Source organism: Takifugu flavidus, chromosome 14 (genome assembly GCF_003711565.1).
Source record: "Takifugu flavidus isolate HTHZ2018 chromosome 14, ASM371156v2, whole genome shotgun sequence".
NCBI classification, from domain to species: Eukaryota; Metazoa; Chordata; class Actinopteri; order Tetraodontiformes; family Tetraodontidae; genus Takifugu; species Takifugu flavidus.
The window spans coordinates 1147909-1164717 of record NC_079533.1 but is presented as its reverse complement, the minus strand read 5'-3'; the positions used below and the strand labels follow the sequence as shown (position 1 = coordinate 1164717).

Sequence of the window (16809 nt, the reverse complement as noted above, 5' to 3'; positions counted from 1 at the left end):
GGACCGTGAAGTATCAGGAAGAGGAGGGATTTTCGGGAGGCGCCTAAATGCACCACGCTCGCAGTCGGAAGGGAAGTTTGTCCTTGTGGAATTTCTGACAGCCATGGAAAATCCTGACGTTTGGCGTTTTGCGATGGGAAAAAGCGCCGGTTCCCCGGGGTGGACTTTATAAGTAGTTCTCAGCAAAGTGTGCTGAGGTCTTGTTTTAGAGGAAGAACCCCACATTTCCAGTAAACATCAATGAACTCTGCCGACATCCGACCAACCGCTGGAGCAGGTCTCGGTCGTGGAGGGAGACCGGTGAGTGTGGAGCCCGGGGGCCCGCTCTCCTGGGGCCCCTTTTCCCTAACGATGAGAAGGCAATTGTTGGGTTGAAAACTTAGGTGGACTGGGAAACAATTTGCCTGAATTTGTAAAAGGTCCCGTTACAGCAGTAGCTTCTTAAAGTCAGTGAATGGTGGTCTGCTGAAGAAAGACAGCATCTTAATCTGGTCTCGTCTGGTTATTGTACAAAAACTCTCTTTGGTGAAGTGAACTTTACAGGCGCTTTAACTGTTGCTAACTTATTGTTCGTTATCTATCCTTGGAGAAGCATTGTTGGCAGATATTGGGGTTAAATGTGTGTTTAAAGGATATCAAGTCAGGGTTGGGTAGATAAAATGGCTGCTGAGAATAATGACATGTAATTTATGTGTTATTGGATTAGCCTTGTCTGCACAGATTTAGTCTCAGACCCTGCTGGCCGAGGGCCATGCAGGAGGAACAGCACCGGCACCCGGGCTTTACCTGTTCTTTACCGGCCCGAAGCTTCCAAAAGCATCCGCCATGTGCAGAGCCTGAGAAAGCAAATATTGGGTCATTTAGTCTGGAAATAGGACCTTTGCTGCTGTCCTGAGGCAGCCTTTCTCTGGTAAAGACAGATTCCTGCTGTCAGCGCCAGCATCAGAAGGATCCAGCCACCCGCAACCTCTCCACTTTCCTAAACAACCCTCTTGTGTTCAGCACCCACTTGGATGCTGGTTCCTCTTTTAAATGCATCCTTGTGTCAGTGTTTTGTCAGGAGAGCCGCCTCGCCGTCGTCTCTGAATGATCCACTGGACGGAGATATCCAGGCCTTCCTCACTGAGGAAGACCAACTGCACACTTACGATGACCTCACTAAAGTCAACCCAGTGACCCCAACAACAGGTAACGCCAACGGAAACCACCCAATTCCCTACAGAGAAGATGTAGCTGACCTCAGAGCAAGGCAGGAATTGTAGCTGTGTGTGGGGTGGGTGTGAGGTGATGTGCAGCGAGGAGTCGCTCCAGAGCCTTTACAAAGGCCACCAAACACGTGTTAAAATTCCCAATTTGTTTTACATTTCCCAATATCCAAAACAGTTTCAAGGAACCCCCGTGGATATGGGTTAGTGAGTGGCGCATTTTCCGTCCTTGTCTCCTCAGTGCTGAAGTGTCTGCAGGCCAGATACAGACTGCAGGTGTTCTACACCCATGCTGGATGCACCCTGGTGGCCCTCAACCCCTTCCAGCCTGTTCCACACCTGTACTCCCAGGATGTGATGCTGGAGTATCACTGTGCTCCTCAGCCTCAGGTCCAGTAACGACAACCTCTCAGCACTTTGCTGCCCTCGCTTGAGTTGAACTAATGTATGTGCGCCCTGCGAAGGGGCGGCGGGTGGTTTCTGGTGTCCAGAGCAATAATTCGGGGTTAAATCGGGCGGTATTGCAAACCTTCAACATTTCATCTTCATATTTCTGAAGCCAGCTTCAACACTGCTGTACTGGCTCACCTCATCCGTACCGGGATCCTTCCAGTCACCTGATTTATCTTTAAACAGGAGTTCAAGCCACACGTCTTCATTGTGGCTGAGGAAGCCTACAGGAACGTTCGTGGTCAGCTGCATCCAGTCAACCAGTCCCTGGTGGTCAGCGGTGAGAGCGGAGCTGGGAAGGTAAGCAAAGTGTGAGGCGCATTAGTGAACAGCAAAACTGAGGGATCTCCTCCGTTCAATGACAGTCAGGGAATTCCTCACCTTATTCCGACTGTACACGTCCATAGAAACTGGAATTATAGAAGTGTCCGGGACCACCCGGGGGATTGTTTGTTCTTGAGTGATCGAGCGTTCACGGTGCCTCAGCTCACTCTCCAAGTTGCTTTTTTTGTAATGTTGTCTTTACTGTGTTGTTTTTCTACACTCGTTTTCAGGATTGACAGTAAACAAGACGATTGAACCAAATACTGAGATTAAAGCGAGTTTTATACGTTTCACTGAGTTCAGGCACCGTGAACACTGGATCGCTCAATAACAGACACGTATGGGTGGGGCCGGGACCGGCAGCCGAGGGCCACGTATCGGTGGGGCCGGGACCGGCAGCCGAGGGCCACGTATGGGTGGGGCCGGACCGGCAGCCGAGGGCCACGTATGGGTGGGGCCTGGACCGGCAGCCGAGGGCCACGTATGGGTGGCATATCAGTGTTTAATTACTGACCAACACTGCACACGCTTTACTAGAGTCGGCTTCCAGAATGTGAGGAAGGAGAATAACCCTCATTTGTAGCCATCATGGATCATGTGACCTGTAGAGTGGATCACATGATTAGTAGCAATGATCCTGCTGGACTGAGAATGTAACTTTTTGTAGACGTGGACGTCTCGATGCCTGATGAAGTATTACGCCACTGTGGCAGCCTCGTCCTCGGTGGATCAGAGTCAGGACACAGTGGAGAGGATAGAGAGGAGGGTGCTGGACTCCAACCCCATCATGGAAGCCTTCGGTGAGGGAACCGTTTAGATCAGATTTACAGCTGTAGAACCTTCAACTGAGCGCTGACTTGTAGGCAACGCCTGCACCCTGAGGAACAACAACAGCAGCCGCTTTGGGAAGTACATCCAACTCCAGCTGGACAGGTGATTACAAAAGCTGTAGCTAATCTGCACGTTGATGATGAGTTAATCTGTTCCACATGCTATTCTTACCTGAAGTTCTCAGCTGCTGGTGGGAGCATCTGTGCAGACATATTTGCTGGAGAAGACGCGGGTGGCCTGCCAGCCCGTCGACGAGAGGAACTTCCACATCTTTTACCAGGTTGGTCAGCGGCGCGCAGGAGGACAGTGATGGGTGATGAGGAGTCTGAGGGCCCGCTGTGTTTCAGATGATGAATGGAGCCACAGACCTGCAGAGAAAGGAGTGGAAGATGGCGCACGGCCAGAGGTTTGCATGGCTGCCAGCGTCTGAAAAAACCCTCGAAGGTGAATCTTCTCGTCTGTAGAGGATCTTTGTTTCTGTTGTGGGCGCATGTTGGTAACTGCTGCCCGTTTATAGAGGATGGTTTTCAGGAGACGCTGGAGGCAATGGGCCACCTGGGCATCTCTGCAGGAACCCAGAGACAGATATTTAAGGTAAGGTTGCTGAAGACCTGCTTCTGTTGGCACATTCCTTAGAAACAAACGCAATTCTGAACGGCCTTGCAGATATTAGCCGGGATTCTGCAGCTCGGAAATGTGACTTTCTCCACGTCTTTGGATGAGTCGCAGCCTTGCAGCCTCGATGAAGAGTCCAAAGGTAGGAGATGGGATTTTCAGATATTCAGCCACAAACGCTTAATAAACCCTGTTATCAAACATAAGCCGCCCTGGGTAACATGAGAATAATTGGACAGTTTGGTTTTTGTTGGTGCCACATGGACCTTTTTGTGTTCTGCTTGTTTCTGCTGCTCCAGACTTCTTACAGGGGGCTGCTGAGCTGCTGTGTGTCTCTGCTGAGGAGCTCCAGACGTGTCTGAGGGTGAGGACGTTGCAGGCCGGCAAGCACAGCCTTGCAAAGCCATGTTCCCAGGCAGAGAGCAGCACCAGGAGGAACTGCCTCGCCAAGGTCACCTACGCCCGGTAAGAGCGCCACGCTCCTCAATATTCGGAGTTCCGTGTTGCGTGTTCTCCATCTGCTGGCCATAATCGTCCTCTCCTGACAGGCTGTTTGAGTGGCTGGTCACCTTCATCAACAACAGCATCTGTGCAGACGCGTCCGTGTGGACTAACTTCATCGGTAGGCCCGTTTTCACTGGGGTGGATGCTTGTGTTCTAGCTCACCTGGACACGTTGATGAGCGTTTCCTGTTTGCAGGAGTTCTGGACGTGTACGGCTTTGAGTGCTTTGGCGTCAATAACCTGGAGCAGCTGTGCATCAACTACGCCAATGAAAAGCTGCAGCAGCACTTCGTAGCTCACTATCTCCGAGCCCAACAGGTAAAGCAGCTTCTCTCGTCCCCATCGGTGGGCAGGAAAGGCAGAAACAAGGCCACTTTAGAATGTAAGGATAAACAAAGTTCTGCTTCGGTATCAGTGGGGTGTTTAAAACTTTGTGATTGATTATTTATAAGGACAACAATTGCACAATTAATCAAATAAGTGAAATATTAGTCACAGCCCTGGTATCCCTACATACAGTAGTTCCTCTCCAACCCAACCCAACCCCCCATCAGCAGGAGGGTCCCCCTACATGAGCCTGGTCCTGCTCAAGGTTTCTTCCTGTTAAAGGGGAGTTTTTCCTTGCCACTGTTGCTTGTCTGGGGTCAGGCCCTGGGATTCTGGAAAGCGCCTTGAAACAATTTTGATTGTATAAGACGCTATATAAATAAAGATTGATTTGATTTAAACATTGGCAACATGACGTATGTGAGGTTTAGGCAACTATTGATGTTCTGCAATCAAATATCTAAATATTTTTGCACCACTTGTAGCTGCATGTTAATGTCTGCCTGTCCCAGGAGGAATATGTGTCAGAGGGGTTAGAGTGGTCCTTTGTGAAGTATCAGGACAACCAGAGCTGTCTGGACCTCATGGAGGGAGGCCCCGTCGGTGTCTTTTCGCTCCTTAATGAGGTACACAGCTCGCTCTGTTCCACTGGGTTTGTCCCCGAAACAGCTGAAGAAGGTTCCGTTTCCCCGCAGGAGAGTCGTCTGAACCGAGCCTCCGACGCACAGACTCTCCGGGTTCGCTTGGAGAAGGAGCTCAGTAATAACCCCAGCATCAGCTGGGACAGGTTCAGCAGGGAGCCGCACTTCACCGTGGCCCATTATGCCGGTGGAGTCAGCTACCAGATACAGGGAATGGTGGAGAAGAACAAGGTGCGTAGAGGAGCCTGCTCACTCCTGTTGTAGTGACATCACAGGGGCAGCAGCTCATCTGGTGTTACAGGATCCCGTCCCTCCAGAGCTCATCAGCCTGCTTCTGAAGTCGGACGTCCCGCTGCTCCGCCACATCTTCTCTGGCAAGGATCCCAAGGACCAGAGCAGCAAAGAGCTCAGTAAAGTGACGGTGGTCTCCAAATTCAAGGTAGGCGCTCCACTGTTTGAAAGAGGCAGGGTCTTTCCTACGTTATGAGACACGGCCTTGTTTAAGAGGAGGGTGCGCCAGGTCTGAGCTGAAAGACTCCTCCTGCCTCACCGTAGAACTCCCTGGAGAGCCTGATGAAGATCCTCCACAGCACGACGCCTCACTACACCCGCTGCATCAAACCCAACCCAGACTGCCAACCAATGACCTTCCAAGAGGAGCAGGTAGGTATTCTACACGCCTGACGGCAGCAAGCGTTGACCGTGTTCTAATGGACGGGTGTTGTCAGGTGACCTCCCAGCTCAGAGCCTGTGGGATCGTGGAGACTATTCATATCAGCGCTGCTGGATTTCCAATACGGTAATAAATGTCTGTTTGAACACTCTGAGCGGGTTCCTTTGTTTTACTGGTCTTCTCTGTTTTACAGGATTCCTTTCAAAGACTTCCTGCAGCGTTACGGAATAATTGGAAAACACTCGGGTTCCAAATCGGGTGGTGATTCTGCTGATCACGGTAATGACGGATTATAGCAGATTCTAATGATGCTCTGCTTTTCTTCGTGATTCACTATTCTAAATGGGTTCCTTTATTCTCTCTTCTCGGGACTGTTTTCATCTAGCGTATAAAAACTGGCGTTTCTCCTAAAACGAGCAGATCTTATGACCTTTGCAGGTAAATGCATGGCTGGAGCGGCTCTGCATGGCCTGCTACATTTAGTCCTCGTTTCTAGTCGTTGCCTGCCTGAAGTCACTTAATGGGAACTGAGGCAACGGTCACAGCTCTGGGGTCAGATTTGATGATTATCCTTTATTCACACTAGTTGGGCTCCATCTGATCAAATCAAAGCTTGACAGAGCTGTTAGCATGTTCGTAGAGTAGTGGGGAGCTCAGCTTCTTCACCTGTGATCGGCGCATGCAAATGCTCTCATTTTCTTCTTCTTTCGTTCATCTAATCTTCTTTGTCGATATAAAACCGAATCTCTAGATTTCTTCTGGAGCTCTATCTGATGTGCTTCATTTAAAGGGCTCACGGGTGTGAAGGAAGCGTGCCAAGAGGTGAAGAAACTGCTCCATGTGGTTTTCCAGCACACACAGAGGGACCTGTTGATCAGCCTTGACCAGGAAAGGCACAACGCGCTGGTCCACTGTGGGAGGACCAAGGTGTTCCTCAGCCAGCCGATGGTCAGTACGCCCTTTAAAATGACGGAAAGCCTTGAACGGTGAGAGAACTGACCTGCCTGGCTGTTGGGCAGCTGCATCTGCTGGAGGATCGGAGGAAGACGATCCTGTCTCGGTGTGCCTTCACCATCCAGTGCTGCTGGCGGCGGTACCGGCGCCGCCGACACCGTTCCTGCCAACAGTCTGCCACCCTGATCCAAGCAGGTAATCTCTCCATCGGGTTTCTGCTGGTTCTGACCTGGCTGTCTGGGCCACAGGAAGCAGGATCTGGTTCCAATCCCTGAAGCTTATTTGATTAACCACGAGTTAGTCCCTCCTGCTACAGCAGCTAAAGATGCTAACGTGTGTCGTGCCGTCTGCAGCGGTGCGGTCGTGGCTGGTCAGGAGGAAGCTGAGGAGGTGGGACAGAGCAGCTGCCGTCATCCAGAACACCTGGAAAAAGTGGAAGGTGAGACTCTCAAGAGTGGCTGTGAGCATCCTCCCATGCATGCTAGCGGAGCTCTTTTAGCCTCTGCCTCCGTTTGTAAGCAACAACGTCCTGCATCTTCAATACTGACTCAATGTTCCCATTGTTGTTGCTATAATGTGTCACATTTACTGTGGTGATATTTATCTGTCACTGATGAATGTGTTCTGTGGATTCCACGGACGCCATTTCTGTGTCAGACTCTATTAAAATCCCTCGCCGAGGCCGAGCTGGACGATGCCAAGGACCTAGCAGAGGAAGATCCTCCTGGTTTGACCCCTGTTGTGAGGGAGCGAGGCTCGGTGCAGCTCTCCCACATCCAGGAGCCGTCACAGTGCGAGGGTGGCCCATGGGCCTGGCCCTGGCCTCGGCCCCGTCCATCACCGTGTCTATGACGGCCACTGGCCTCCAAAAGATGATGTCTGTGATGGCCTCCCTCAACCTGCCCTCCAGGAGGGGGGAGTACAAGGTTGAGACCAACCAGTGCACACGGGAACTTGCCTCCATACGCGCTCAACCAAAGGTGAGCATCCCACCCCCCCTCCCCGGCAGCTGATCGCACCGTTTCCTGTTTTCCTTGTTGGAGCTGAGTCAGCACATTTCTGCCACCCAGGGATCGGTGAAGCTGCACTGTCAGCGGTCGCCACTTCTGTATGCCGACCGGCAGCCAGACCTAAAAAGTGACGTGACCGGGTTCAACGAGATCCTGCTGGAGAAGACGCTGTGAGAGGGCACTGGCCCACGTGCACAGCCGCTCTTCCTGGAACCGACGCTGACGACAACCAGCAATTTAAGAGGGAACCTGGCTTTGTTCTGACTGGTACAAACAGGCCACGGCCTTTATTGCAGGCTGTCATCTAAGAGCATCTTAAACGGGTTTGTGTTGACGTCGTCTGCAGCCTCCGAGTGGCGCCGCTGCTGTATCTGGGGTCCTGCTGGAGTCTTAAAACAAGCAGCGCGGGTCCGTAAAGACCTGTGTTTGATGGAGCCGCGTTAAACCAAAGAGCTGCTAGCTTTAGCACGCTGCCATCCGTTCCAGACTCGTAGACTTATCGTTCTACGCGATACATGTCGTGATCCTTTTTAAAATGACTTCTGTAATCGATGCAGGGAAAAATCCAGCAGGTTTTGCACACGTCTAAATCCACGCACAGGATGGCGCCAAGGACGTCGTAAAATGTAGATTTTATAAGAACTGTCAGGTTGGTGTCGCTGCTCTCTGATCATTATGGGTTGTATATGTGCAGTCGTCTTCACTTAAATGTGCTGCAGGCCAAAGCAACAAGACCAGCACAGTTAAACATACCAAAGTCGTCTTCTCCAGAGAAACACATTTTAGAATTGGTGATTTCTGTATTAAAATACCATCTCCTACTACACTACAGTTAGGGTTAGCGGTCGGTACCGCCGGACTCTGCAAGACCTGGAAGTAACTTCAGTCCAAATACTTTTACTGGATTAAATGTGATTGTTCAGGCTCTTTATTTCACCCACCGTTTGTCATTTTACAGACGTTTATGAAGGTTTTGTGGATCCAGTTTATCAGGATGTTCTTGAGCTGCAGCTCTTACGACACCGTGACATAATGTACTGTACATGGAAATACTTGTATGAAAATATATTTCAGCGTTTAAACACTAAAGACCACTCTGCAATTAAATATATCGCTACAAGAAAGTGACTTCAAAGAAGTTTTATGTTAAGAATTCATGAACTCTTTCTCTATTTAGTCATCACTGGGTGTTATTCTTCCACTTTGTACAATTTTCAAACACTGATCTGAAAATTCTGTGAAGAGCGGCTCGTGCATGGCGTCCTTCATAGCCTCGCACTTCCTGTCTGCACTGTCGATGGAGCGCAACAGCCGTCTCAGATGTGGGTTGCACAGCAGATCTCTCAGCTCTTTGGACCGACCTGTCATCAGGAAAAAGCAAACTCAGCATTTCATCTTTGCACGGAAGCGAAGGCAGCGAAGGTGAGAATGAATGACCACCCAGGAGCTGCAGCCTCTGCAGAGGCACTTGGTCAGTGACGTCATCTTCAGCCAGGAGACCCTCGGCAGTCCAGGGCTCTGTGGACACACACCTTCAATATATGCAGATATTCTACATTCTGAGTCGGTTCTGGCTTTTCCAGGCTTCCCCGGCAGCAGCAGGCGCTGATATTTATACATATGCGGTGGCCAAAACATGGAACGCTGCGAGTTAATGTAGTAAAGTGTGTAAAACATGAGGTGGAAGGTGTGGGACAAAGGCATCATACCGGTGTTTGGACCCAGCGGGGGCTCCGGGGGGCCCTGCTGCTCTGAAGGAACACACACCTCTGTGGACATTAAGGAGAGGACGTTAGCAGGGTTTGATATCATATAATCGTATAGAAAAGGTGCCGTTTACCTTTGTGCCTCTTGAAACAGACAAGTGAACAACTGTTGGCAGATAAATGGAATTGTGTTACATTCTCTGACTAACCCGTTATGCGACATAGATCATCCTTTCATCGATACATAAATCCCATCTTTGATGGATGGATTTGGAATATGGAAAGTCGCGTCATGAGCAGCGGGTTTGAGCCGTGCGGGTCGCCGTCCCATGTGGTCCAAACATCAGATCTTATTTTCAAGACAAAGTGTCAGACGTCTGTGAATAGACCCAGAATCCTTCTCAATTGGCAAGCGCTCCTGTTTTAAAGAGGCTGAACACCGATACGCTGGAGCAGCTTTAGCCGTCTAAATGAATCCCAACCTATCTTCCCAGTTTATGGTTGTTCTCAGCCTCCCAGTAACTCTTTTAGTCTGCTAAAATAACCCCAGACATGGCCGAACATCTCGGGGTGTGCTGGAGAAACTTACTATCTGACGTTACAGGCTGGACACCGGTACTTTGGTGTGTGTTCGCTACACACCTCACACACCTTCATCTCCACGTTTGATCCCTCTGATGCTGGGCTTTCTTCTTCTTCGTCGTCTTCTTTTTCTTCTTCTTCTCCTCATGAATGTTGCCAATTAGGCGCGAGAACGCGGTTTGCTGCCCTCTGCCGGTCATAATTAAAATGCACCGAGTGAAATAAAGTCTCAGAATGTCTTTTGTTTGTATATATATATATTTTTTTCTATTATTTGGCAGCTTGCACATTTGCTTTTCATTGTCTGTAGACCTAAGACACTTGGTCCGAGTTGAGTTATGTCCACATGGAGCCCTTTAAAGGACTTTCATTTACCAGAAATGATTAGATTGTCCAGTCTGTTTGCCTAAAACAATGAGAAACAGGCTCGAACAGCTTTTGCTTTGCCTGTTTGTCCCCCTTTTTAATAAAAGTAGCATTAATTGTTGAATATTGTTTTAGAACAGGGCTGCTTCGCCAGATGCCCTGCAGCTATTACCTCTGGAGCGCATGTGTGCAACAGAACAGATGATTGTGATGGCCTGGAAATAAGAGGGATCCATTTAAAACCCGCACAAGTCCTGGTGGGTATCGGCTCACTGCCCTGCTTGCCAGTGTCTGAACCAGTTCACTTGTGAGTCACTGTGCACAAACATTTCCTTTTTCTGCGTGTCCTCAGGCAGAAAGCCAATATCCACATCCTTCGCCTTGGGTGTGCCTGCCTTCTAAAAAAAACACCTATATTTCATCATATATCGGTCAGAATACGTTTTTATCAACGTGTAAGCAAGGACAATATGATGCAAATGTGTTTTAATCACATTTATTTCAATAGAATTAAAATCCAGCACGTCTTCTGCACCCACAGAAGTGACTAAACGCGCGCTTATAGCTATGAAGCACACACACCAATGACCTATAAAACAGGAACTATTCTTGCACAGGCGGTAACTTGAGAGCCAAAGATCTTGTTGCAGGTTAGTGTGGAATGTTGAGCCGTTTAACGACCGCCTGCGGGGCAGCGGGAGTCACAGGCTCCGTTCGGTGGGTCGGGGAAGGCAGAGACGACACTCGAGCACCACGGTCAACACCACAGACACCGGTCAGGTCCACATCTAGAGGGAGATAAGAAGAAGGCCATGAAGCGAGGGCCGCTGCGGGATCCGGGTCAGCACGGCAGCAGGCGGGCCGCCGGGGTAATGCCGCAGCAACACACTGCACCGCTACCTGCCGCGGAAACACACCTGCACCGCTACACCTCACCTGGAGAAGCGAGGGGGGCCCTTACGACGGCGAACTCTTGGTCCTTCTGCGCTTCATCTCGCTGTTCTGAAATTTTTCCACGATCTTCCTCTCGTGTCCTGCGGGGCTGTGGCGGTTCGTGTTCAGCTCGATCTCCCTCTTGGTCCTGCCTTTGCCGCGCGCGTGGCACGAGTATTCCATCAGATTATAGTAATCGTATTGATCGTAATATGCCTCTTCGAAAGAGACCAGCCTCTCGATGTCTGTCGCCATTTGGAGACGGAATACTGCAGCTTGTCGGGTCGACGAGTCTCGGAGCGAGTAAACAAGTGATGTCACCCTCTGTTTATATTCGCGCAGTCACGTGATCGCGCTCGCCTCTGACTCCCTTGTAAATAGACTCTTCTTGACGTTGTTTAAATAAACACTGAGCCTAACATGGTTTTATTTTTTGATGAATTTTGATCAACATAATTATAGCAGGTCGCCCAAAGAGGATTATGAGGATTTAATTTTGACTCTTGCAAACTAATACCGATACTTGTTATTGTATCGCGTCAGCCGTTTTCGTATCTTTATTTTGAAGCGTGTCGCGTGAACGAGGATGAAAACTAAAGGAGCTCAATGTGGGCGAAAGGATGTAAAGATTTAAGTGGTGTGTGCTGTATTGTCGCTGCGTCATGAATAAAAACAGCTAACAGCGCAGCCACATCGCTGCTGTTTCCACAGGTTGTTGTCTTGAACGCGCCCTGGCTGGGTTCGCGCGCCCCGCCCCGCCCCGCCCATCGCCCCGCCCCCGGCGTCGCGGAACGTGGTGACGCAGAGTCCACGTCGCAGCTGTGTGTCGCAGGCGAGCTCCCTGCGTATGTATGCGTGTCTCCAGCCAGGCCAGACAGCGATGGCGGCGCCCGTCCTGAGAGTATCCACCCCTCGGTGGGAAAGAATAGCCCGGGTCCTCGTGTGCCTCCTGGGCATACTGCTGTCTCTGTACGCCTTCCACGTGGAGAGGGAACATGCTCGGGATCCCAGTTATAAGGCTTTGTGCGACGTCAGTAGCTCCATCAGCTGTTCTAAAGTGTTCGGCTCCAGGTAATTTGAATTCCGCAAAGAGCGCTCAATGGAGCCGCTATTGTGGCGGTCTGGGAGGGGAACCGCAGGTTTCACTGTCTGCGCGAGCGTTTAGGGACGGGGCGGGAGCGGGAAAGCAGCGCTCTCCTGCCCCTGATGCCCGCGTCCCTCCCCGGGCTCCCTCCAACATCCGAAATAAGACACATTGTTAGCCGGGTAGCCTAGCTGCTAGCGCCGCTAGCCGTTAGCAGAGCCCATTGAGGACTACTAACTAACCCATAGTCGCGCTTCAACTACTCCTCGGTCACCTCCTGACTAATTCTGTCGTTTACCTGTTTGGAGCGGCTGTTCTCGCGCACGCTAAAGGGAGGAGTAGTTCCGAACACCGGCTCAAGAACAAAGTTATGGTTAGCTTGCGAGTGTGTGTGTGTGTGATGGTGCTGGTTCAACTCCATCGAATCGAGCCGAACTGAGCCAGTTTAAGGTCATCCCGGACAGAATGATCCTTTCACCGCCTGGCACGCGCTGCCCCTGCCGTCAGCTGCCAGTCCCCCCCCCCCCTGGCTCCTGCAGGGGCAGCCACCCGGAGCACGGGGGAACCCCATCTGGGTGGCGGATCAACGGCTCAGGTGGGAAATGACCCGAACCCAGGGAAGACTGAGCCCAGGAAGATTGGGCTGGTTCTGAAGAAACCCGTCGGACACGTTGAGTGGAATGTAGCCTGTCAAGAAGCGGAGCGGTTTGTCAGGAGGGTGTTGCAGCGCGTTCTGTTCCTTTGTGGCTGAAAGTTTGTCACCAACCGCGTGTGTGTGTGTGTGTGTGTGTGTGTGTGTGTGTGTCCGCTTTATCCCTGTTAATATTTGATGTTTCACCACTAGAATTATGAGGGGAATGACACCATCCCGCCGCTCTGATGAAGTGTTGCCTTTTTATTGTAAATGTGAGCCAAAGTGTTCAGACCCGGTTTCCACCCACCCTGGACGTGGTGGGCTTTGGGTGAAGGTTCTGAGGCAAACCCAACCCGGCACCTTCTGCCCAACACCGGCCCCTCTGCTATGCTTCCGTCTCCTCTGTCTTATCAGAATTCATTGATTTTCTGAACCGGCAGTAATGGAAACCAAGCGGGTGCCAGGCTGGACCAGTTGAGTCAGGTTTTCCCCAGAGTTCTGCTGGACGGGCCTGTCGGAACCGTTCAGCAGCTGGTGGAGACGTTTGCTGTTGCTGCCTCCACCGCTCACGTGTCTGTGTGCTTTAGGTGGGGCCGAGGATTTGGACTCTTGGGCTCCATTTTTGGGAACGACAGCGCACTGAACCAACCCAACAGTGTCTACGGGATCGTCTTTTACGCCTTCCAGCTTTTACTAGGTAAGATGGGCCGGAGCGGGCCGGAGCGGGCCGACCCAAACGCTACACTTGACTAATGCCAGCTCACATGACACGGAGGAAGGCTTTATATCACACTCACTTCCTGTTTCTGCCCGTCTGGTTCTGACACACACTCTCGTCTGGCCTGGGGCTCCCTGGGTCACATGACCCCCCCTCCCCAGTTGGGATGACCTCATTTAAGGTCGTCTCACCAGTAACTAACCCTTAATGTTGCCACCAATCAGAGTCAAAGTGCTGGTGACTCCGGCGGCCTGGTGGCGGCGCCACCACGGGCCGGTGCCGGTGCTGCCGCGGGCCGGCGCCTCCACGGGCCGGCGCCGGTGGCCGGGAGCGCTCTCTCTCTTCATGTCTGTGCTGCAGCTCTGTGTCTAAGCTCTCCTCTCTTCTCCGGCTCCAGGAATGACGGTCAGTGCGATGGCGGCCCTGATCCTCATGACCACGTCCATCATGTCGGTGGTGGGCTCGCTCTACCTGGGCTACATCCTCTACTTTGTCCTCAAGGACCTGTGCGTCATCTGCGTCACCACGTACGCGCTGAACTTCATCCTTTTTGTCCTCAACTACAAGCGACTGGTTTACTTGAACGAGGCCTGGAAGCAGAAGCTCCAGGCCAAGCAGGACTAAGCTGTTCAGAACGGCGGTGAAAAATCAAATAAACAAACAACAACGTCAAAAAAAAAAAGAACAAACACGTGACCTCTGGCCATTTGAATTGCCTCCAGGAGACCTTGCTTCCAAACAATGTTTCTGCTGCTGTGTTTCAAAAATAACCCAAGCGTGGGGCCCGGTACCTCGGCGTGTCACGCGTGGAGGCTTCTGCCAGGATGACGGCCTCTTAAATTTCCTTTAACCTTGAGTCCGCGTGGGACGGGGCTGTTGGGGCCCCGGTGGGGGCGCCGCGCCCCGGCCAGGAAGGGTGGAGCACATGTGAACAAAAAGGTGTGGGTGGAGGGGGAGCAGGAGGATGGAGGGGGTGTGGAGGCCCTGGTCCTGCACAGCAGCAAAGCACCTAAATAATCAGGTCCCAAATTTAACAACCCCTTCCCAAATTGTGCCGTTTGGAGACGGAAGTCTGCCCGGATCTGCGTGAAGGATCCCACTCGTACCGATGGAGGTGTTTTTGCTTTGTTTCTTCACAACGTGTGGCATGTTTGTGTCTGAAGGGACCGCTGGAGTCCAGAGAGGAGGACGGGGGAGGTCCCGCACACAGCTGCTGAGCAGTGCTCCAGTCTAGGCTGGGACGGACCGGGACGTGATCAGCTGGTCCTCCTGGGTGGAGGAGGCAGAAGATGAGCTCGGGACATCTTCTGCCCTGCACTCCTGGTCAGGCGTGCACGTCAGCGTCGTTCGGGATTCTTCCGGTTATTCACCAACGTTAGCGCGAAGGCGCCCTCGCTCTTGTCTGAAACGCATCCCTGACCAGCAAACGTGCCTGAAGGAGGGCAACGGTTCTTCTGTGTTCCGGTCCTGGTCCAGGTGCAAGGCTTTATTTTTGGGACCACTCTTTTGTAACTGAAGGTACCAGCGAAGTGTTCCTCCCTCCTCAACGCTGCTGAGGTGGAGAAGGTTGCTCCTACAGCGTCCCGCACCTTCCCCTTGTGTCCACCTCCACGCTTTAGTTCCTCCTCTTTGCTTTAGTTCCTCCTCTTTGGTTTAGTTCCTCCTCTTTGGTTCTCACCTGAGCCCGACTGTGACGGTGATCTTTCCGAGCTGAGTTGCAGTTCTTCGGCGGGACGCCAACAAAAGTGACGAGGACAAACGATTCTGAAGGACCAGGCGTCCGTCCAGAAGCCATATGTGGAGGCGGGAGGATCCAGCAGAGCGGTCCGGGCAGCTTCCTGGAGGCAGGTTCTGGTCCACAGTTGCTCTTCTGCCCCAGAGAGGAGCGACACCGGACCCGTGCAGGGGTCCGGACCCGTGCAGAGGTCCGGCTCTGACGGCCGTGGTGATGGCGGGCAGGGGGAAACTGGCCGTTTCCTTCTGGTGGGCTCAACGCCGCCTGTGGTTCTGCTGTTTTTGCTGATGTGACGTCTGTCTGGTCCATCCACATGTATGAAGATAGAGGAGCCTTCACGTGCACGTGCACGTGCACCACCCATTGAGAGGTTTTCACAGATTTAGCTTAAAGGAGACCATCGCAACTGATGATAAACCAGCCAGGAAGAGCCGACTTTCCCCATGACTGGTGGCCGTGGCCCAGCATGCATCAGTGCTGAGCCGTCTGCCGCCACACAAACGCTCCGTTCTTTCCCTGAGACGCAGCGAAGGATGAGGAGCAGCCAGCTGCCTGACGTGGAGCTCCTGCACGTTTGGTGCGGAGCTTCACGCTTGGAGCCCTGCGGAGCTTCACGCTTGGAGCCGTGCAGAGCTTCATGTTTGGTGCGGAGCTTCACGCTTGGAGCCGTGCGGAGCTTCATGTTTGGTGCGGAGCTTCACGCTGGAGCCCTGCGGAGCTTCACGCTTGGAGCCGCGCGGAGCTTCATGTTTGGTGCGGAGCTTCACGTCTGGAGCCCTGCGGAGCTTCACGCTTGGAGCCCTGCGGAGCTTCACGTCTGGAGCCACACGGAGCTTCACGCTTGGAGCCCTGCGGAGCTTCACGTCTGGAGCCACACGGAGCTTCACGCTTGGAGCCCTGCGGAGCTTCACGTCTGGTGCGGAGCTTCACGTCTGGAGCCACGCGGAGCTTCACGCTGGCAGGTCTGAAGCTGCCCGTGGTGGCGCTGAATTCACCCGCTACTCCAGCCCAGAGGAAAACTGCCCCTCCTTAACACCACCAACACCAAGAAAAGTGCCTCCTGTTGGATCAGCAAGCGCGGCTCCGCCCTCTTAAAATGATGCATCCATCATGCGGAATTGAAAGGTCCTGTCACACGTCTCTCCCTCAACCTGGACCCTGTTCAGACCAGTCCTGTCCTGCTGCTTCCCCACATCATTTGAAGGTCAAACCCCTGATTTCAGGGCCCCCCTGGGACTCCCCTGTGGAGGAAGGCTCACCGGGCACCTCTGCATTGCCAAATCTGTCTTGTGTCATTTTCAAATGTGTTTTCTTGTGGCAGTGTTACAGGAGCGGCAGGAAGGTGTTCAATCCATCGCACTGAAGGGAAGTTCCTGGAAAAGGGTTTTTAATTGTGTCGTTGTCGTGTGGAAATGATCTACCATTAAAACATTCCCTCAGAAGCTTCTCACCACATGATTTCTTCCAGTTTCACCATTCTCAGACCCATGTGGAGGGGTCACCTGAGGTCACAGCCAG

General features: G+C 52.1%; 3 protein-coding genes across 3 annotated transcripts; 2 read left to right on the top strand and 1 right to left on the bottom strand.

The window, feature by feature from the left end:
- The first annotated feature begins 53 nt into the window (after positions 1-53).
- LOC130537997 (unconventional myosin-XIX) lies at positions 54-8657 on the top strand. Its single transcript, XM_057055205.1, is given in 25 exon segments — positions 54-300; positions 1050-1188; positions 1447-1595; positions 1842-1955; positions 2647-2779; positions 2843-2912; positions 2988-3090; positions 3158-3254; positions 3328-3404; positions 3477-3567; positions 3725-3890; positions 3974-4047; positions 4125-4246; positions 4768-4881; positions 4951-5127; positions 5198-5335; positions 5452-5559; positions 5625-5695; positions 5763-5848; positions 6360-6517; positions 6589-6718; positions 6877-6962; positions 7181-7307; positions 7310-7503; positions 7594-8657. Coding segments are annotated over 25 exon segments (2898 nt in total). The 5' UTR covers positions 54-240; the 3' UTR covers positions 7708-8657.
- znhit3 (zinc finger, HIT-type containing 3) lies at positions 8444-9975 on the bottom strand. Its single transcript, XM_057055214.1, has 5 exons — positions 9829-9975; positions 9374-9405; positions 9243-9302; positions 8974-9051; positions 8444-8894 (listed from the first exon to the last, which is right to left on the bottom strand). The coding sequence occupies exons 1-5, from the start codon at positions 9894-9896 to the stop codon at positions 8707-8709; spliced, it is 426 nt and encodes a 141-aa protein (XP_056911194.1). The 5' UTR covers positions 9897-9975; the 3' UTR covers positions 8444-8706.
- A 1958-nt stretch (positions 9976-11933) lies between these two features.
- vkorc1l1 (vitamin K epoxide reductase complex, subunit 1-like 1) lies at positions 11934-16733 on the top strand. The gene is made up of 3 exons (XM_057055211.1): positions 11934-12191; positions 13426-13535; positions 13954-16733. The coding sequence occupies exons 1-3, from the start codon at positions 11968-11970 to the stop codon at positions 14178-14180; spliced, it is 561 nt and encodes a 186-aa protein (XP_056911191.1). The 5' UTR covers positions 11934-11967; the 3' UTR covers positions 14181-16733.
- The last annotated feature ends 76 nt before the right edge of the window (positions 16734-16809 follow it).